Source organism: Ovis aries, chromosome 1 (genome assembly GCF_016772045.2).
Source record: "Ovis aries strain OAR_USU_Benz2616 breed Rambouillet chromosome 1, ARS-UI_Ramb_v3.0, whole genome shotgun sequence".
NCBI classification, from domain to species: Eukaryota; Metazoa; Chordata; class Mammalia; order Artiodactyla; family Bovidae; genus Ovis; species Ovis aries.
The window spans coordinates 259023283-259045268 of NC_056054.1; the positions used below are offsets into that span (position 1 = coordinate 259023283).

General features: G+C 42.4%; 1 protein-coding gene across 2 annotated transcripts in view; it reads left to right on the plus strand.

The window, feature by feature from the left end:
• The window catches only part of CPNE4 (copine 4), a 636937-nt gene that overhangs the window by 600379 nt on the left and 14572 nt on the right, over positions 1 to 21986 (plus strand). For both annotated transcript variants that reach the window (XM_027960460.3, XM_060395793.1), the window contains exons 10-12: positions 699 to 758; positions 12055 to 12188; positions 19343 to 19397. In XM_027960460.3, the coding sequence (XP_027816261.1) occupies positions 699 to 758; positions 12055 to 12188; positions 19343 to 19397 (249 nt within the window). The remainder of the gene's footprint in view (positions 1 to 698; positions 759 to 12054; positions 12189 to 19342; positions 19398 to 21986) is intronic.

The following is a 21986-nucleotide window of genomic DNA, read 5'->3' on the forward strand; positions in this document are numbered from 1 at the left end:
TCTTAGCCTCAGTTTCCTCATGGATAAAATGGACACAATAATCATAGCATCACCTTCACAGGCTCATTCTAAGAATTAAATGAGATCATGTATGTTAAGAGCTTGGCATACAGTTCAGTTCAGTCGCTCAGTCATGTCCAACTCTTTGCAACCCCATGAATTGCAGCAGCACTCTGTAAATATTAATCCTTGTTCTTCATGGCAAGGGAGGAATCTCACTAGCTGGCAGCTTACAGTGGAGAGCTTCTTAGATAATTGTGACCTTGAAGCTGCTCCTCTTTTTCACTGTGGTGTTAGGAACTTTACCAGAACTGGGACTTAGACACGGGCAGCAAGACTGAAGCTAAGTGTGAGACTTCATGTATTTCAAACCAGTGGTGACCCATGAAAACACAGTACCAGTCTCACCCCAGAGGCAGAGGCTGATTAAAATCATATGTAAACCCAAACAACTGAGCGACTGAACTGAACTGAACTGAAACCCAAAAAGAGTGAGAAAGAGGAGGGATGGTTGCAGCCCTCACAGGACCATCTGTTTTCTTTCTCTCCTCTCATGAAAGATAATCAGCTGACTCATCTTTTTCCCACGGGCCTTTCTCTGCTCTCCCCTCTAGGTCAGCAAACCCCATGTTTAAGCCTTTAACGTGTAAGTACTCAGATCACACGGTTCTAATACAGCTTCCTCTCCTCCCGTGCAGATCCACAAGATGCATTCTTTCTTGGACTACATCATGGGTGGCTGCCAAATCCAGTTTACAGTGAGTTGTTTGTTTGTTCTTACTCAGGGAGCAAGGTTGGAGGGAAGTGCTGGGTGTGGGGCACAAGGACCCACAGTCTGTTAAGACCCTGGGTTGGCTTTGCTCGGGTCTCACCACTGAAATATCATACAGTAACATCTCTGACCAACCTAGACAGCATATTAAAAAGCAGAGACATTACTTTGCCAACAAAGTTCCGTCTAGTCAAGGCTATGGTTTTTCCAGTGGTCATGTATGGATGTGAAAGATGGACTGTGAAGAAAGCTGAGTGCCAAAGAATTGATGCTTTCGAACTGTGGTGTTGGAGAAGACTGTTGAGAGTCCCTTGGACTGCAAGGAGATCCAACCAGTCCATTCTAAAGGAGATCAGCCCTGGGTTTTCTTTGGAAGGAATGATACTAAAGCTGAAACTCCAATACTTTGGCCACTTCATGTGAAGAGCGGATTCATTGGAAAAGACCCTGATGCTGGGAGGGATTGGGGGCAGGAGGAGAAGGGGATGACAGAGGATGAGATGGTTGGATGGCATCACCGACTCGATGGACATGAGTTTGAGTGAACTCCAGGAGTTGGTGATGGACAGGGAGGCCTGGCACGCTGCGATTCATGGGGTCGCAGAGTCAGACACGACTGAGCGACTACACTGCACTGAACTGAACTGAACTGAACTGAACATCTCTTTACAATGAGGTCACACTTCTGTTTACCCCGTGACTATTTTTTCAGCATCCTATCAGGAAATACATGCCATTCAACCTCAGAGGGTTTGGGGAACCAGTCTATTATGCTTTCCATTCTTTCAGTAACTGCAGGAGGCAGGAGGTAGTGGGTGGGTTGCCAGATTCCACCACTGGGTGAAAAGGGTTGGGGAAGGAGTGAACTGTGCTAAAACGTCCCACTGAACCATGGCTGACATCTTGGCTGTGTTCCTTTGGACAGAACACAAGCTTACATGTCGAGCCCAATGGTCAGTGCCAAGAGTAAGCCATTTAGATGACTCATCGGACAATGAAAAAGTGAATTCCAAAAGACTGGAGAACTAGTCTGTCAATGTTGAGAAATAGAATTAATGAGTGGATTAAGGATCTTCTCCTACATGGAATCTGTGAGCCCATGGGATTTGTACACTCCTAATAATGTATTTGGTGGTGGGCTGGGTCTTTTTTAAGTGTCTGGGTGGGCCAAATTTATAAGTCCACCTGCCCTGGAAAAATTTGCTGTCAGTGGCTTCATATTCAAAATCCTCCTAGTTTCCAGCAGACATGACCTGCAAAAAGAGAATACCCAGATGACAAGAAATAGATCTGTTAAAACCTGTGGGAAAGTCATATGGATGTAAACAAGTTGCGCAGCATCTGTGCCCCATCTTACAGAAGTGTACTTGTGAAACTCAGCCCTATTTAGCTCTCTAGATGGGCTCAATCATGTGAGGAAGGCAAAGAAAATGGTTTGAGCCCAAGAGAGTCGACTAGACCAATGTGTTCCTGAGACATAAGGTAGTGGAACCCAAAAGATTAGAGGGGGGTTCTCCAAGGGGGTGAGATAAGGCCTCTCCCTAGATAGAGGCTGGGCTTTTGCTATAACCTACCTATGTCCTGCCTAAACTCAGGCCATTGTTCATTTGCCACTGAATACTTATAGGAGTTAATTATAGATTATGGTCATTTCTTTAACGTCTAAGGTTCTCTAAAGGCACACCCATAGAGCACCCCACCCCCATATACACACTGGCATGTTTAGAAGGTAGTAACCATGTGCATTGTGGGCAAACACCCCGACCTCTGTCTGTCCTGGGCACTTGGAGGAGCCAGCAATGTCACAGAGGGGACAGTGTCCCATGATCTTAGGCAAAGGGCTGGTTTCAGGAAACTATTCATAGATTTTCAAGTGAAAGCTCTATTGATTTGGGTCTGTTTTAGGTTCTATAGATCCCATGCTTTTGGACAACTCTTTAGTCAACCTTCAGGGGTTTGCTTTGCCCTTGAGCTGCAAAGAATCAGCCCCAGTGAAAACTGGAAGTTTGAGCCCAGATGGTTTCCAGCTCTACACCCTGGCTCACAGAGGAGAGAGGAGGTCATGTGGTCCCCCTGACCCAAGGAGATTATTCTTCTGGCGTTGCTCTCCCCTCCTTCTCACTTTTTAAAAAAGTGCTTGAGTAATAAGAAATTACTTGAGTAATAAGAAACCCATTTTTTAAAACTAGTTACTTGCCAATTAACTTTTTATTTATTTTTTATTTTTTTTTAATTTTTTTTTTTAATTTTAAAATCTTTAATTCTTACATGCGTTCCCAAACATGAACTTTATTTATTTTGGCCGCAGTGGGTCTTTGTTGCTACGTGTGGGCTTTCTCTAGTTGCGGCAAGTGGAGGCTACTCTTCATTGCAGTGCACGGGTGTTTCATTGCGGCGGCTTCAGTAGTTGTGGCTAGCAGGCTCTAGAGCATGGGCTTACCTGCATGTGGAATCTTCCTGGAGCAGGGATCAAACCTGCATCCCCTGCTTTGGCAGGCAGATACTTAGCCACTGGATCACCAGCTGTCCCAACCTTCTCACTTTTACTGACCCTCCCCAGCTGGGAGGGACCACCTCAGTGGTTATCACCACCACTTCCTCAGCCTCCACTTCTCAGCCCTCCAGCATCCACAGAGGGACCTGCAGGAAGTCTGCAGTGAGTGAGGAGTAAGACCTCTGAAGAGGGAGAGCAGGTGCAGATAAATCCCAAGGAGAAGGGGCCAGACCATAGTTCAGTTCAGTTCAGTCGCTCAGTCGTGTCCGACTCTTTGCAACCCCATGAATTGCAGCATGCCAGGCCTCCCTGTCCATCACCAACACCCAGAGTTCACTCAGACTCACGTCCATCGAGTCAGTGATGCCATCCAGCCATCTCATCCTCTGTCGTCCCCTTCTCCTCCTGCCCCTAATCCCTCCCAGCATCAAAGTCTTTTCCTGTGAGTCAACTCTTCGCATGAGGTGTCCAAAGTACTGGAGCTTCAGCTTTAGCATCATTCCTTCCAAAGAAATCCCAGGGTTGATCTCCTTCGAATGGACTGGTTGGATCTCCCTGCAGTCCAAGGGACTCTCAAGAGTCTTCTCCATCACCACACTTCAAAAGCATCAATTCTTCGGTGCTTAGCTTTCTTCACAGTCCAATTCTCACATCCATACATGACTACTGGAAAAACCATAGCCTTGACTAGACAGACCTTAGTTGGCAAAGTAATGTCTCTGCTTTTGAATATGCTATCCAGGTTGGTCATAACTTTTCTTCCAAGGAGTAAGCGTCTTTTAAATTCATGGCTGCAGTCACCATCTGCAGTGATTTTGGAGCCCCCAAAAAAAGCAGTGCGTAAAACAAAATGCTTCCTCCTGGAGGGCTCCAGGCCAGGGATGCAGGAGACAGTTCTAGGTGTTCTTCTTTGAGGTTTCTGTTAAAGAAAGCATAACAACCACTTCATTGTCATTTTCCTCTAAAATTAAGTCAATAATTTCTTATTACTCAAGCATTGCCAGCTAATGTAAATTATAAGCTGTAATGCAAACTATTATTAACAATTGACCTGCCTTACTTAATTTGGCTTATAAGTATTTATTATCTGCCCAGTCATTTCATTGGAGCCATCTGGATAAATGAAGTGAACTTTGCAGAGGGATCAGAAATGAGAACAGGGATTCCTGGTATGGAGATGAACAGAAGAGAGGAAGTGAGGTCCAGGATGACTCAAATATTTTGTGCCTGAAGACAAAGCATGTTGACCCCATTCATAGAAATATGGAAATCAAGATTAGCCACCAGACAGCAGAATGAACTTCCCCAAAGATGTGGTGGGGGTGTCTTCAGGTATCCCAGTGAGATGGCATTTATAAATATGGCCCTTGGTTTCAGGAGAGAGGTGGAAGCTTCACATATATAGGTCTGGAGGAGATAGCTAAAGAGAAGAAGACAGAAAGATAGGGGGCCTGGTAACAGAATGCTATGGAAAATCTGCATTCAGCAACAGGGGAAAGAGGAGCCAATAGTATGATAAGATGCGCCAGAGAAAAAGGTCCCAGAGGAGGCAGTGACTCAGATGATCAGGAGAAAGTCTTACAGGATCAAGGACAATAATCTCATATGCTAAAGAAAAGATAAGGTGAAGAATGAAAACCAGTGACTGAGCCATGTTATGAGTAAGCACAAGTCATCTTCAGAAGAGCAACTTCAGCAGAATGAGACCGTAGGCCCAGGTTTTGGGGTGTAACAGACAGTGAGGATGTGAACACAGTGGGTATATCTACTCGATCAAGACAGCCAACAGTGAAGGAAAAACAAGAGGCGGAAAGTAGGTGCCAACCTGAGGATGAGAAGAGGGGAATTTTCAGTAATAAAATAAGCAGAAAAGATCCCAAGGAGGGAAGCAGATAAAGGATGCTAAAAAGAGCCCCCATCAGTGATTCTTCCTCTTTTTCAGTCCCATGGACCACTTGAAATCTGACGCAAGATCTATAGCCACTCACTGGAAAGGGCACACACTCCATCCCACACACAACTACAGGATGCCCTTGGGCACCCATGAGGACAACCTTTGTTCCTCGTGTGAATTCTTGAGTCATAAGGACTCTGGAGCAACAGTCATGTCATGGTCTTGGGAGAGCTGGGCAGAGGTTAGCAGACATTGAGGAAGAGAGATTGGGGCACAGCAGCCAAAAGAAAACCAGAGACTAAAATTTCACCTACAAAATCAAAAGCTATAGACAGCATAGATGAGGCCAGACTCCATAAGATATCTGGAAAGACAATGGTAAAAGAATTAAATGTTTCCGTTGAAAGTTATTGCCTTTCCAGATACGAAAAACGTTCATTGTAAAATGGATTTTCACGGAATCAGGTTGTAAGCAACACAAACATCCAACAATAAGGTAATGGCTATATAAATTGTTGTAGCTCATTTAAGTGGACTATGATAAAGCCATTTTAAGTGATAATTATAATGATTTGTAATCACATGAGGATATGTTAATGTCATTAAGTGAAGAAAAAGAGAATATAAAGCAAAGCTACCCTATGATTACAACTATGTTAAATACCTTTATGTATTATATATATATTTTACATATAAAATTTTAAAATATTTTGTATTTATATATATGTAAAACTAAAAAGGAAAAGTATGATTTACTGAACTAGTAGAATCCCGAGTGGTCATTTTTCTCTTATTATATTCAGATGACCCTTTTCATTATTTGTATTTTTCTTTATTAAAAGGGGTATTTCTGGGACTTCCCTGGTGGTCCAGTGGTTGGGACTTTGCCTTCCAGTGCATGGGGTGGGGGTTCAATCCCTGGTCAGGGAGCTTAGATGCCACATGCTTTGTGGCCAGGGAACCAAAGCATAAAACAGAAACAATATTGTTAAAAATTCAATAAAGGCTTTAAAAATGGCCCACATCAAAAAAAATCTTAAAAAGGGCAATTATCACTTTTCATCATCTCTGATTTTATTATCTATTTTTAATAATATGATATAACAAGCTAAATGTGGCTAAGCTTGAAGTTTAGCCTTCAAGCCTAAGAAAAGATCACCTATTAAAGGTCCTCTCATGTCATCTTTTCTGACCTTAATACACTTAGGATATCCTATGCCCACACTATGTCTCAGTTTAGTTTTAAATCCTGATTTTAAATGCCAGACTAAATAGTGATGGACTCTTGTGTAGACCTCTGAGACATGAGACTGAGTCCTGGGTTGAAGAGGAGAATGTTTTGCAAGTTCCAGGAAGTGAACCAGGCAGGTTCTTTCTCATCTTGTCTTGGTTCCTATTTCTTTCCTGCTATGGAGTTTTGAGGAGGCAGAAAAGCACAAGAATTATATGTGTTATTTAAGAAATGGTCCAAACTAAACAGTATCACCACCTATAAGGCTCGTCGTATAGGCCCAAACTGTATACAGACTTAAAAACGAACAGCTGCCCTATAGCAGATGATATCACAAAGATTTCAGAGAGATCAGACAACTAACCAGAGATGGGTTCACAGCAGCTTTCCCAAAAAAGCATCCAGGTGGGTCTTAAATGGCCCAATTGTCAGAGGCAGGGAAGGGATCTGAGGCATGGGCTCAGTGCAGGTGAGAAGCTAAAAATATCCAAGGAAGGATAACATCGTTAGTGTCCAGCCTTTTTCGGAAGCAGTTCCTCACACTGGGGACTTGGCAGCGTAGAGAAAGTAAGCACTTTGCTCTCATACTTTACAAGATTTTACAAAACTGCTCCATGGCTCTGCTTAATGAACAGCGAGGCCTCCTGAGCAGAAGGGGAAACAAAGGAGGCCTGCTCTGGGGCTGCCCACTGGGAAGACGGAGTGCACACCAGAACTGCAGGCTTTCCTAAATGCTTCATTGCAGAAGAGGAAAACAATAGCTCTGCAAGCCTGCCACATTCAGGAAGCCAGGAATCAAGAGCCTCCTCCACAAACTGGCATTTTTCAGTCATTTTCATGCTTTTATTTCTCAACTTAGTCCCATCTTTCACAGCCTCCCTGTTGCTTTTTAAAATAAACCCAACCTTTCTCTCTGTTCTCTTGCACTCATGCTAACTTAAAGAGCACAGAGAATTCGTGGTAGAAGACCACCTCCTGAAGACAAGATTCTTATCTCCAGCCTCATCAGGGAGACTTTAGGAACCATCACTTGCTGGCGGGGCGGGGGGAGGGGGGGTGGGAATCTTTGAGCTGCCTTGGGGGGGAATCTTTGAGCAGCCTTATACCTGAGACTGTCTGTTTACTGTCAAGTCAAATGATAAAGTGAGACGAGGTAGCCGAGAATTGTACAAAAAGATCTTAATGACCCAGATAACCATGATGGTGTGATCACTCATCTAGAGCTAGACATCTCGGAGGAAGTGTGAAGTCAAGTGGGCCTTAGGAAGCATCACTACAAACAAAGCTAGTGGAGGTGATGGAATTCCAGTTGAGCTATTTCAAACCCTAAAAGATCATGCTGTGAAAGTGCTGCACTCATTATGCCAGCAAATTTGGAAAACTCAGCAGTGGCCATAGGGCTGGAAAAGGTCAGTTTTCATTCCAATCCCAAAGAAAGGCAATGCCAAAGAATGCTCAAACTACTGCACAGTTGCTCTCATCTCACACACTAGCAAAGTAATGCTCAAAATTCTCCAAGCTAGGCTTCAAGAGTATGTGAACCGAGAACTTCCAGATGTTCAAGCTGGGTTTAGAAAAGGCAGAGGAACCAGAGATCAAATTGCCAACATCCACTGGATCATTGAAAAATCAAGAGAATTCCAGGAAAATATCTACTTCCACTTCATTGACTGCACTAAAACCTCTGATTGTGTGGATCACAACAAACTGTGGAAAATTCTTTGGGAGACAGGAATACCAAGCCACCTTATCTGCCTCCTGAGAAACCTGTATGCAGGTCAAGAAGCAACTGTTAGAACCAGATATGAAAAAACAGACTGGTTCCAAGTTGGGAAAGGAGTACCTCAGGGCTGTATATTGTCACCCTGCTTATTTAACTTATATGCAGAGTACATCATGCAAAATGCTGGGCTGGATGAAGCACAAGCTGGAATCAAGATTGCTGGGAGAAATATGAATACCCTCAGATATGCAGATGACACCACCATTATGGCAGAAAGCGAAGAGGAACTAAAGAGCATCTTGATGAAAGTGAAAGAGGAGAGTGAAAAACTGGCTTAAAACTCAACATTCAAAAAACTAAGATCATGGCATCCGGTCCCATCACTTCATGGGAAATAGATGGGGGAAAAAATGGAAACAGTGACAGACTTTATTTTCTTGGACTTCAAAATCACTGCAGGTGTTGTCTACAGCCATGAAATTAAAAGATGTTTGCCCCTTGGAAGAAAAGCTATGACCAATCTAGACAGCATGTTAAAAAGCAGAGACATTACTTTGCCGACAAAGGTCTGTCTAGTCAAACCTGTGGTTTTTCCTGTGGTCATGTATGGATGTGAGAGTTGGACTATAAAGAAAGCTGAATGCCGAAGGATTGATGCTTTTGAACTGTGATGCTGGAGAAAACTCTTGAGAGTCCCTTGGACTACAAGGAGATCAAACCAGTCAATCCTAAAGGAAATCAACCCTAAATATTCATTGGAAGGACTGATGCTGAAGCTGAAACTCCAATATTTTGGCATGATGAATATGCGAGCAAGCTAGAAAGGACAGCACAGTGAATAGAGTGACTGAACAACTTGATAAAATAATTTTACTTCCTTTTTTCATCACATAATTTTAAATTTAATACCCTTCCCTAAAGTTTCATCAGCATCTCCTGAGCTTGAATAGCCTCTGTGGTTGTCATAAATAAGGGGGCCATCCCCACAAAAGAGTGCAAACCCCAGATGCCTGCAGAAAAATAAAAAGCAATTTCCATTGGGCATGTTTTTCTCTACAGCACCACCAGGAACACGCAACTCAATACTGCCTACTAACCTTGAACTTCAAGTTACCCCACTTCATAATCTCCTCAATCCCCAAGGAGATCTGGCCACTCCCTTCCCTAGCTGGCATCCAAATTCAGAGTCAACGAATATCCTATTTCTATTCCATGCTTAATATATTCCATCACAATCCTCTTCTCACCACCATCTCTGCCTCTCCCTAGTTTGTTAAGCATGAGGGAATTATTCCAAGCCTAAGGATGAAGAGTTGATAGAAATGAAAAGATGTAGAGCACTGGGACCAGAGTGAAGAAAGAGAGGAAGGCACCTTGGGTGCAAAATTTAAGGATACATCACTCGGATTGGGCAAGTGTAGGATCAGCTCAGATGAGTGCCTTCCTGAGTTTATGCCTAGTCACCTCTCTTGTCTTACCCTAATCCCAGCCCTATGATTTTTTTCAAAATTTAATATAGTTGTTGCCAAAATTTTTAATGCTCATCCAGATGTTACATACACTTCTTCCCGCACCACAGGGACTCATCCAGGTGATACATCTGGGCTCAGATGCTGCCTTTTGGTGCCTACATGCTTGGAGAATCTCACCTGTGCTTAAGAGATGTTCAGTTATGTTTCTTGAGTTGCCATTTTTCTTTATGGAGGCTTTCCCCTCTATTCTTTATATTATCTGATTTATCTGATTTCATTCTTTGGTTTTACATCAAGATACCAGCATGTTTTTGTCATCACAAGACACCCTTGACAATCAGGTAATCAACATACACGGGACAACTGCAGTATTAAAAAACACAGATAGATTGGAATGTCAGTGATTTGCAATATTTGCAATGTCACTGATAAATCAGAGCAGAATCAAGTTTGTGTGTGTGTGTTAAGTCGCTTCAGTCATGTCTGGCTCTGTGATCCTATGGACTATAGCCCACCAGGTTCCTCTGTCCTTGGGACATTCCAGGCAAGAATACTGGAGTGAGTTTCCATTTCCTTCTCCAGGTGATCTTCCTGACCCAGGGATCAAACCCACATCTCTTATGTCTCCTGCATTGGCAGGTGGGTTCTTTACCACTAGTGCTACCTGAGAATCAAGTTTATCTCTGCAACATCCTTGCAGTCTCTAGAATTTTCCATAGTTCTAAAGTGCTTTCCACAGAAGGCGAGAAAAAGATGCTTTTCTTCTAGCCTTCCCAGCACTATGTTTACTTTTTAAACACTGTGTACACCTGTGAGGTGCCATGATCTCTTAAGTGTGTCTTGTCAGGACAGAAGTCAAGAGTGGTGGGTGTGTGTTGAAGCTTAGCAAATCCAGGAGGCCTGAGATGCTTGATTTCTCCAAACCCTGTCTCTTGGGTACCTTTCGAGTATATTCCTTGGAGAAGTTTTCCAGGGATTGTCTGAATGTATCTGGACCTTTGTCTGGTTGGTGCCCCATACATGTGACCTAGAATGCTTTTTGATTGCAAAATGCATGTAGACTCGCCACGCTCAACTAACTTTTCACCACAGTTCATGTTATCTTCCTCTCTTTTTTCACTGGCTTGGCTTTCACCTTCAGGATGAAATCTATCTCAGAAGATATTGGATTTCACTGGTCCTTTTAGGTCACCCCCAATCATCCTCAGTCACCCATTATCCCACTATTTTTTTTCTTTTTAAAAATTATTTTATTTTAATGTTTTTATTGAAGTATATTTGATTTACAATGTTGTTTTCATTTCTGCTCTATTGTAAAGTAATTCAGCTATACATATATATACATTCTTTTTAAAATATTATTTTCCATTACAGTTTATCATAGGATACTGAATACAATCATCTGCAATATACAGTAGGACCTTGCTGCTTATCCAGTCTATATATAATAGCTTACAGCTTGTTGTTATTGAGTCATCAAGTTGCGTCTGACTCTTTACGACCCCACGGACTCTAGCCCACCAGACTTCCCTGTCCTTTACTATCTCCCGGAGGTTGCTCAAACTCATGTCCATTGAGTCAGTGATGCCATCCAACTGTCTCATTCTCTGTAGACCCCTTCTCCTACCCTCAATCTTTCCCATCATCAGCGTTTTTTTCCAGTGAGTCGGCTCTTCACATCAGTATTGGAGCTTCAGCATCAGTCCTTCCAGTGAACATTCAAGGTTGACTTCCTTTAGTTTACAGCTGCTCACCCCAAACTCCCACTCCATCCTTCCCCCACACCCTCTCCTCCTTGGTAACCACAAGTCTCTTCTCCATGTCTCTGAGTATGTTTCTGCTTGTACATAAGCTCATCTGTGTCATATTTTAGATTCCACCTATAAGTGATATCATATTTGTCTTTCTTCTGTCTTACTTTTTGCTTAGTGTGATGATCTCTAGTTGCATCCATGTTGCTGCAAATGCATTACTTCGTTCTTTTTATGGCCCTTAGTATTCCACTGTATATGTGCACCACATCTTCTTTATCCTTGTATCTGTGGATGGACAATTAGGTTGTTTCCCTGTCTTGGCTATAGTGAATACCACTGTTATGAACATAGAGGGTGCATGTATCTTTTTGAAATAGTTTTGTCTGGATATATGCTCAGGAGTCAGATTGCTAGATCATATGGTAACTCTACTTTTAGTGTTCTGAGGACCCTCCATAAGAACCTCCATACTGTTCTCCATAGTGGCTGCACCAGTTTACATTCCCACCAGAGTATAGGAGGGTGCCCTTCTCGCCACATCCTCTCCAACATTTGAACAACTAGTTTTTAAAGCTAATGAATTTCTTCTCTAACTCTGCTTGTCAGCAGGATGTGTAACATACCACATTCCCCCTCCCTCGGGCTGCATCCCTGTCAAGGTTAAATTAAATATGTTCACTTTAAATCCACCCACTCTCCTATCTTCTCTTCCAGGTAGCTATAGATTTTACGGCCTCAAACGGGGACCCCAGGAACAGCTGTTCCCTGCACTACATCCACCCCTACCAGCCCAATGAGTACCTGAAGGCCTTGGTGGCAGTGGGAGAGATTTGCCAAGACTATGACAGGTATGAGACTTCCCATCTCTGGGGGTTCTTGTGGCCCCTAGCTGATCCTGGGCAGAATAATGGAAATGAAGTTATGCTGAGGCTCATGAAGGGACAAAATAAAGCCCAGCTCTAAATGTGTTATCCTCTTCACCTCCAGAGGAACTGAATTCATGCCAAGCTCACATTGGCCACCAAAAAATCCTTTCTTCTCTTACTTGGCTGGCAGGACCACTGGATAGAGATTTTGGTTCTCTTTTGTGAAACTTCATTATGTGTCTTACTACATACAGAAAGTTGCAAAGTTGGGTGCATTGACTAGCAGCATAATGTCGCAGAACATCAAGCTCCACTTGAACATCTAAATCAGCATCTGCACTGTAACATGATTCCCAGATGATCTGTATGCAAGTTGAGATTTGAGAAGCACCGGTTTATTGGGCGCTATTCTTTCTGATCCTCATACTAACCCTTCTGTCATGGGTGTTGTTTAACAGAAGAGGAAAACTGTGCAGGGAGGTGAAGTGGTATGTGCCCTGACCTACAGACAAGGGCAGGATTTAAACCCAGAGCCAGCTCCTTCTACAGCATAAGCTCGTAATCATGGGATTTCACTGATCTCAAGAGCTATTGGTAACTTCAGCAGAGGGTGTGTGTGTGCCCCCGACAGTGTTTACATGTGTTTGTAAGTCTGTATAGAAAACACAATTTTGAGATCAGATCAGTATTATATTTATTTTTACTTCTCGGCAAACATTGACCTTGCCCACCAAGAGAATTCCTTGTAAGAAGTGATTTACATAAACTACATTGAACTGAATTTATTTTGCCTTTCCAGTATTTCTAGATTGAGGTGAAGTTGTTCACATGTTTGATTAAGAAGGTTCTTTGAAATAGAACCAGTGTAAATATATTGTGGGTAAATCTCAGTTGACAGCCTGATGTGATTGTAAAACAGGACTAGTTAGTAATAAGCAGTAACTAAGTGATGTGAAAGTTGCTCAGTCATGTCTGACTATTTGCGACCCTATGGACTATACAGTCCATGGAATTCTCCAGGCCAGAATACTGGAGTGGGTAGCCTTTCCCTTTTCCAGGGGATCTTCCCAACACAGGAATTGAACCCAGGTCTCCCACATTGCAGGCAGATTCTTTACCAGCTGAGCCACCAGGGAAGCCCAAGCAGTAACTAATTGTCCAGGAAAATAAAGTGACTGTCCTCCAATTTCAGAGAGATTTCATGAAATAGCCTGATTTCTGTTCTTTCTAGTCTCATAATTGGTGATAACCATATTAAAAACCTGATACCCAGGCACTTAGGGAGTGACACAACCTAGTGATCAGAAGGTGCATGAGTGTCCTTCCCACTGGCGAGTCCCTGGATTCGGATGGTCATCACCAATAACTCAGATGTGTATGATGCTAGCTGGGGATGAACGAACAGATGCAGTCAAATCAGATAGTGCTAAACACTTCCCCTTGCCCTTGCCAACACTTCCCCTCCATGTTTGGAACAGAGAGAAGTAATAGCATTTTAAATTACCTTGTTGAACTGATACTTGTACCTACCCTTGAAATATTGTCTGTGAAGGCAACTTTAATCTCAGCTCTTGATTTCTTCAGGCCCCAATTCAGGAAGGATTCTTAGAGAAGCTCAAGTCATAATGGAGATTTCTACCAAGAGGAATAAAACAGGCAGATTGCAGTTCCCACTGTTAGAAACTCCTCCAAATATCCCCCAAGATACCACCGCAGTAATTCTCTCCTTTCTTTCTCTCTCTGCTCCCCCCCCCAACACACACACAATGTTACCTTGTGTTATAATATGTCCATTTAAGAGAAGAAGAATGAGAACTTCTTCAGGATTCTTAACAACTTTTAAATATTGAAATGCTCATAAAATAAAGCAGGTAAAAGCGCTTAATACAACACAATAGACACATAGTTGAGTCAGTAAAGTTGGCCTTGACTGACTCTGCAGGCACAAGGCCGCCTAGTAATGAATTCCAAAGAGCAAATTGATGGCATGGCCAGAAATTAAGATGCCAACACCCAGAGCCCTTGCTGTGTTTCTGCAGCAGACTTATTGGACAGGCTACAGAACTTCTGTTTCCTGATTACCTCAAACTCAAAATGCAGATAAGACAGTCAGAGGGACCCACACATCTTTTGGAGCTATTATCCCTTTATAATATGAACTAGACAAAGCCTAGGGAGGATTTTTATATTTCCTCAAAAGTACAGATAAAAGTAAGAGAGATCACCTTTAGCTTACATAAAAAATCATCTCAGATGATTCTTTTAAAAAACTGATTAATGTTATATGTGGCAAAATCAAAATGTTGTAATTATCCTCCAATTCAAAAAAATTATTTTGTTTAATTTTTAAAGGAAAATACCAAAGTTGTTGGTCCCAACTGGCCAAGAAAATCAGATTTCTTCAACTCAGTGGAGCATTTTTATTTTTCATGTGAAGAAAGCACCTCAGCATTGAAATCGGCACACTAATCACTTCATGAAAACTGACAAGTTTCCCTCACTTCTCTGTGTGGGTGGAAAGACAATAGACAGACAGTCAGGACATTGCAAGTAGGGGCTTTGGAACTAATTTAGTCTGCATCAAAGTCAGTGAAGTTGCTGCTCAAAAAGAAACAGTTGAGTAAAAACTGACAGAGGGCTCCGTTTGCCCACCTGCAGCGATGCAGAGGCATTTTAATCCCCAGGAACCTTGAAATTCCTCTCAGTTTCTGACGGCCAAGAGTGTTCTTCCTGCCTTGTACATTCACTGCTCACGGGTCATGACGAGCTGACCCATGAAGCTGAACAGCTTGAGAGACGCGTGAAGCTCAGACTTCTCAGGGCGGCCTTGAGGGGAGGCTCAGGTCCTAAGCCTGGCAGGCAGCTCTGCTAGCCCGTTTTCTCTATGTTTCTGAGAGAGAGACCCCTGCCTTCTGTCTCCTCCAGCTCCCCAAGTGTGTGCCTCCCAAACGAGCTCATCTGTTCCCAGTCGGTTGTAGCCCTCCCCCAGCTCCTACAAACAACGTGGTCTCTTTAGGCTGCTCAAGGCCAGGGTGGCATCCATTCCTAGGGCTCAGCAGAGATGTGAGTCTCCGACAAGCGTCTCTTTCGAAGAGTGCTGGGTAGGGTGCTGCGAGGTACAGTTAGAACTGAAGCAGGCTGGAATGCAGAGGATTGGGTTAGCAGTCAGAAGTCACATTACAGTGCTGTCTTTTCACTCTGCAGACACCAATCCATTGTTCTCTTGGCTCCACTTTGGAACCACTAGGGAAGCCTTAAAAACAGGCTGGTGCCTGGGCCAGAGCCCCAGATTTAATTAGTCTGATGCACATCCTGAGGTTAAACTCCTTGGGCCTTGTTTCCTTGACAGCAAATGAAAGATTCAGCTAACTTCCCCTGCAGAGCAGTTGTAAGAATTAGATATAGAAGTTCTGCCTTTTGTACATTCTTAATAAATAATAGAGGCTTTCTGAAGGAGATCAGCCCTGGGATTTCTTCGGAGGGAATGATGCTAAAGCTGAAACTCCAGTACTTTGGCCACCTCATGGGAAGAGTTGACTCATTGGAAAAGACCCTGATGCTGGGAGGGATTAGGGGCAGGAGGAGAAGGGGACAACAGAGGATGAGATGGCTGGATGGCATCACTGACTCGATGGACGTGAGTCTGAGTGAACTCTGGGAGATGGTGATGGACAGGGAGGCCTGGCATACTGTGATTCATGGGGTCGCAAAGAGTTGGACACGACTGAGTGACTGAACTGAACTGAAGTGATAGAGGCTTATACTCTTTACTTATATTTAAAACATCAACTGACACAAAAGGGAAAAGAACTATAGTGTCAGACCTAAAAGTCATTTTGGACCAATGACCTGTAAAATTTTCGGCTCACATACCCCTAAAAAGAATGTTTAAACATATAACCTTCACACCTTATTATACTGAAATCTAACATTTTCCATCATAAGTTTAAATAGTGACAAAGAATGATAATTCTAATGTCATGTAAATATGGACATTTAAAAATAAAACTCTTACATAACTCAACTGAATGCATCCAGCAGAACTAAACGCCACTTGATACCCACCATCATCCATTTAAAAACTGCATGAACAAGTCCATCAGTTTGAGCTGAGAATTCTGTTTCTTGTTTTTCATGAAGTCATATTTTCATTCCCTTCTCCCATAGAATTTCACCCCAATGTATCTTTAAAATTTGCTTTGAAATTCCTTAATTGATCACTATATTATGTCTTTAATTAAAATATGAATATAAATTTTTAAATTTCCAATTTCTAAAATTTACTATAATGAAAAGATTTGAAGCATTTAAAATATCTTCTGGTTTGGTTTTTATTATAATCATTATTGTTGCCTAATTGATCATAAATATTTGGGAAATTTCGATAACTGATTATTGCCTATAAAATTTTTTTAATCTTAATGAAACAGATATTCCCCAGTTAGTTTACATATCTGTGGGTAACTGCCCCCTCTGACCAGAATGGAAAAGTCCAGCATCAGTTCTAATTTAATTTTTTGTTTTATCAATGTAAATACTAAGAAAGCTTGTTTTTATAAGTCCATGGTAATGGAAAGAGTTTGCTTAGCAGTGTTATGTAGTTTTTTCAATTCAAAGTTTTATATAAAAAATTACATATCTATCATCAAAATATATTTTTAATGGTCTACCATCTGACATTAGCACTTTCAACAGTTCTTTTAAGCAAAAACTGGCAACTACCTGACTCATGAAAGGATTTGTTTGCTAGCAGTCATTCTCATCAGGAAATGTCCCTTTGTATTCTGCTTGGAGCTTCTACAAAGGGGAGCAGTGCACACGGTGGCTGAGATTCTGCCTGGGTGAGCAGAGGGTAACTGGGAGACGGGAGGTGTGAATGAGAAGCAGGTACTTCAATCACAGACATTCCCAAATCAGTTTCAGCAAAGAATACATGGGGAGGTAAAGGAGCTGAATACTGATTTCCTTTAAAAGCAAAGAAGCCATGCTCTTATATCTATAGAAGGGCTTTGTACCTCCACATACCCCAACTTTAAGACCACCGCTTTAGAGAACAGCCTTTATTTAATGTGTAGCTGTTCTAAAATGTGATTTTACTGAGTTCATCTCCATTTCCTTATGGACACAGTCTCTCCTTTCATTGTTCTCTTGCTGTAGCCCCTTCTTCCTTACCTGGGAAGACAAAAATGCATCTCCCATTGGAAGATCATCTGACCAAGGTCTTTCTCTAAGTTCAAGACAGCAAGCTCATTGCCACTGAAAACCCTGGGCTCTTTGATCATATTTTATCCTATTTTATTCCAATAGTAGGACATACTGCCTTCAGGAAATTCAATCTGCCTTGAATTTTCCAGGTTGGGAGGTTCCATCAGTCACCTCAGTAGTTTCTAGATGGCCCCTTTATAAGTGCTGGTAGGTCTCATTTTAAGTTCTCTGATGTGTTGGCAAGCCTTCACTTGCTTGTGTGCTCAACTTGCCTTCCCTTTCTCTGTCTAGTTTTATTTTTAATCAAGGAAAGTGAATACTTAAATCTATTGTTCTTAGGCTTGATTTTTTTTTTCCTTTAGTATGCTTATTAGAGCCTGTGTGGTGGTTAACTTCAGAGAACTGACACCCTCATGACTCATTAATTATTCCCCCTGTAGGTGAGACATTTTCCCTACCTTCCTGCTGTTGAAACTCAATTGTGTAACAGTGCCTCATGGTCAGTAAACTTCAAATCCCCAAGGGTGGCTTGAAGGTATAAAATCTGAAACACTGATTTGCTGATTAGAAACAGAATACTAGATCTCACCTCTCTTAAACTCATCAAAGAAAATAAAAGGTGTGGAGCTTCCTAATTTTCTCTGCTTTGACTTCTGAGCCATCTGAGTTGGAAGAAGCTGGACCCATCCTCCACCCAGAACAGCTTTCTTCCAGATTTAACTAGAAAGCACCTCTAAAAACGCTCTCACATTCCTCACCCTTATCCTAGCTAAGAAGGAATCTCTGAGACAAAGCATTTCAATATTTCCAAGGCCCAGAAGTATTTCAGACCTGTGTCTAATCTTTCATAAGCTTTTATGATTTTCTGTTTATCATCATTAATACCCTAATACATGCTAGATATATGCAAAGTCCATACCTACATAACAGAGAGGGAAAGGGGGAACAAGTCATTTTTCTGACAAATTTAGCCTCTGATTTCAAAGAATTCTGATTTCCTTGAATCTCCCAACCCCTGCCCCAAATTTGGTCAAATTGGATGTATTTTGGTGAAGGTCTATCAAAGCCATCTTTGGCTACCAGTGACCTCTATCTAAATCGGTAGATGGTGATGGGTGACAGTCTGGCTTTGATCCTTTGACTTCTCAGCCTGGGGCTCCCCTTTCTCTTCCAGAGACATTCCAGGGACAGTGAGCCCTTATCTGAGTTTCCTCTTCTCCTTAACTGACTCTGTAAGAATTGAGAAATGGAGGAATTGTTCCAAGAACAAATCTCAATTGAGTCTTTAATGGGAGAGCAAATAAAAAGTAGGTGTCCTGAGAAGGACGTGCCCTCTTCAAAGAGCAATATTCCTGAGCTCCACTGTAACAATCCCCTGACAGCACAAAATTCACTTAAGAAGTGTCTTGTTTGTGGTCTGATCAGGGGCCCAGTTACAGAAAGCACAAGAGGAAACCACATTTAATACTGTATGTAATCATTAAGTTTTGATGGTATAATAGAAAATTCATAGGCTTTGGAATTAAACAGTGCTTGCTGGTAAACACCTTAGTTCACTTCCTTAGACTTTTTGAGGCTCAGTTTATTCATCAGTAAAACAGGAATCAAAAGTAGGTGGACCTTCAAATGTTGTATGAAAATTAACTAAGTATAGACATGGCCTAGCATCATATCTGGTACTGTGCCAATCAATGTTCATTCTTCTCCTACTCACTTCTCACCTATAGTATAGGAAAGCAGTAAAGTGATGAGCTTTGGGGATTATTTCTTTATTTCAGTTTTCCACTCTATTGCTGTCCCCTGTTACCACAAGTAATCAAAAAGCATGAGTTAGCATTTGGCATAATGACCTGTTCTAGGGAGGCAATGCAGGTTTATGTTTTTCTTTCTCATTAGATGAAAAAATACAGCAACTTCTTTTTTAATTTCAGTGACAAAATGTTCCCAGCCTTTGGGTTCGGTGCCAGGATACCCCCAGAGTACACGGTGAGTGGGTGTTTTAATATAAACAAACGATGGCGTGGGTTTCCCTCACAGAAGTCCCACACTTTCAACCTTTAATATAATCATGTAAAGGCCCATAGTCAGAAGTGATCTTCACAACCAGTGAGGTTAGCTCCTCCAGCTGGTGTGTAGATGTCACCCATTCTCCTGGGATTCTCGATGGGCTGTCCCAGAGTTAATTCCAAATGAAAACTTCCATTGTTTAGCTTCATATAGACATGTCAGAGACTGTGGAAACACTTGGAAATTGATCTTCAATGGCTCAGAGCCCATCTATTCAGATCTCTCCTGGAGAAAGACCCTACTGACCATTCTGACAGTGAAAATCCATGACAGTGATTTTCAGACAGACTCCCTCATCCCAAGTTCCTAAGTGCCAGTTTTGTGTGGGAGATACAGAGAAATCCTGAGGAAAGAGCTACTTGGGTTCAGAGAATTTGGAGCTGAAAGGCTACTGTAAAAACACTGGAATCCTATTTGACCTTGATGCCGATTTCTCATGACACAAAGAAGGCCAAGACTGTATATGGAGAGATTTGTGCTGCAGTGGGGCTGAGGCACTCTCCCATGGTATACCAGATGGTCTGGGTGGGAGAATCGTGGGGAGGAGCAGGGACCCCTGTTCCTCAGGAGGCCTCTGCAGTCCCAAATAAATGCAAGCAATACTGCCCAGTCATCAATTTCTCTTTTACTGACCTAATAATCTGAGCTGCACATCAGGAAGCAGATGCCAACTTTTGCTCCCACCCCACAGCAGTCAGACTGAAGGCCTTTCATGAAAAAAGGAGTCCACCTTCTTTTTCCCGCTGGAGTGAGCAGTGATGGAGGAGCCTGTCTCCATGACCTGTCCTCCTTCTTGTTTGCCTATGCCCCACACTGTTCTCCCTGCTGGCCATGCTATAGAATTCTGGAAGCATTTGTTGGAAATGGAGCACATGGTGGGGGAAGAATATAGATCAAGTGTTGTCAACTGTTGGCTTATAGGTGTTAATCAGTCCACAAATATATTCTGAGACTTTTTTTTTTTTAAGAATTAGACAATTTCATGAAAATGTCAGATTTCTGGCTTCTCTGGAAAAACTGAAAGACCTGGCAATACTAAAATTAAAAGATCATACCTAAAAGAATTAACCAGAGCTCAGGAGATGCAGTCCCCTTCAGATGGGGTATCAGTTCCAGGATGTGGGCAGGTGGGTGCCCACCTTCCTCACAGAAGTGCTAAGCCTCTAGCCTGGAATTGAACCTGGAAAACCACCAGTCCAGCTGCCCTGAGATGTGTAAGCATACTCCCCAATCCCCCTAGGTAGCCTTGGCCCAGTGGGGCTGAGGATAGAGGTGTGTGGCTTACCCTGCTCCAGGCCTTCTTGTCCTCATCCCTGACATCTGCCTGGTCCCCCTCCTAAAGCAACTTCTTCTAGCTGTTAGCTAAAGTTCTTATCCCCCTCCTGATCCACTCTGCCTGACAGCTAACTTCTTCCTGCTACCCTACCAGGCATCCCTTATGCATCCTCACTCTATTCCCCCAAAGCCATTCAGATACCCCTTTTCCATGCCTCATCTCCATGCCTCATCTCCCCTCTGCTCCAGACAGGCCCTGATGGTCTCAGCAACTCAGGTGCCCCCAGAGAATTTATGAAGTTACCGTGACTTATTTCTTCAGGATAAAATCTCAGTTTGCATTGAAACTGAGTCACAATCACCTCTGACTTAGTTTGCACTCTCCAGGGACCTTGCAGCAAGGATTAGGAACCAAGCAGTTTATTTGAGAAGTAGAGAAAGCCTCAGTAGAGAGAGGGGAAATGGGAAGAAGTCAACATAGGGTTTTCTAACAAGTCATTACCAGCATGGACAGCCAAAGCCAGATCCTGGGAGACAGTGCAGAGTACACACAGACTCCAAGGGATTAGAGGGCTGGGATACTTATTCACAGCCTCCTGTTAGCCCATGATGAAGAACTATTCTCCAGGGACATTACTCTCAGGGGACATTAATTCCCCAACACTTTTTGCCTGTAACTTGGGTAAGCCACACCAGCTCTGGAAGCCCAAGGGAAAATTAAGGTAAATAAACCAGGTAAGATAACTGACAGTTGATTGAGTTGCCTGGAAGAGCCAAGGGCAAGGAAATGTGGGTAAGGCACCAACAGCATCAGCTCTGACCCCCACTGGGAAAAAATGGATTTTTACCACAATGACTTATTTTCTAGGCCCCAGAGAGTCAGTGCTTTGGGAAATAGCCTTTGAAATGGAAACCTCAGTAAAATTCCATGTGACCCAATAAAAATATCTAGATGCCAGGACACACCTCTTATTTTATCAAGTTTTAGAAACAAAAAAATAAGCCACATATTATTTAACCTTGTATTGTACATAGGTCCCACCAGGTAGAGGAATCTGTATTGGAAGTTTCCAAATTATGTTACTTTATTACTTTTCCAAAAGCTAGAGTCTATTTTTACCTGAATGTATGTGAAAATCCTCCTGCCCAGCAGTTCTATATATTATGTTAGAATGAGTCGTAAATGTCAACAGCTTAGCTGGAGCCTTTGTAAGCATAGCCATCTCGAGCAGA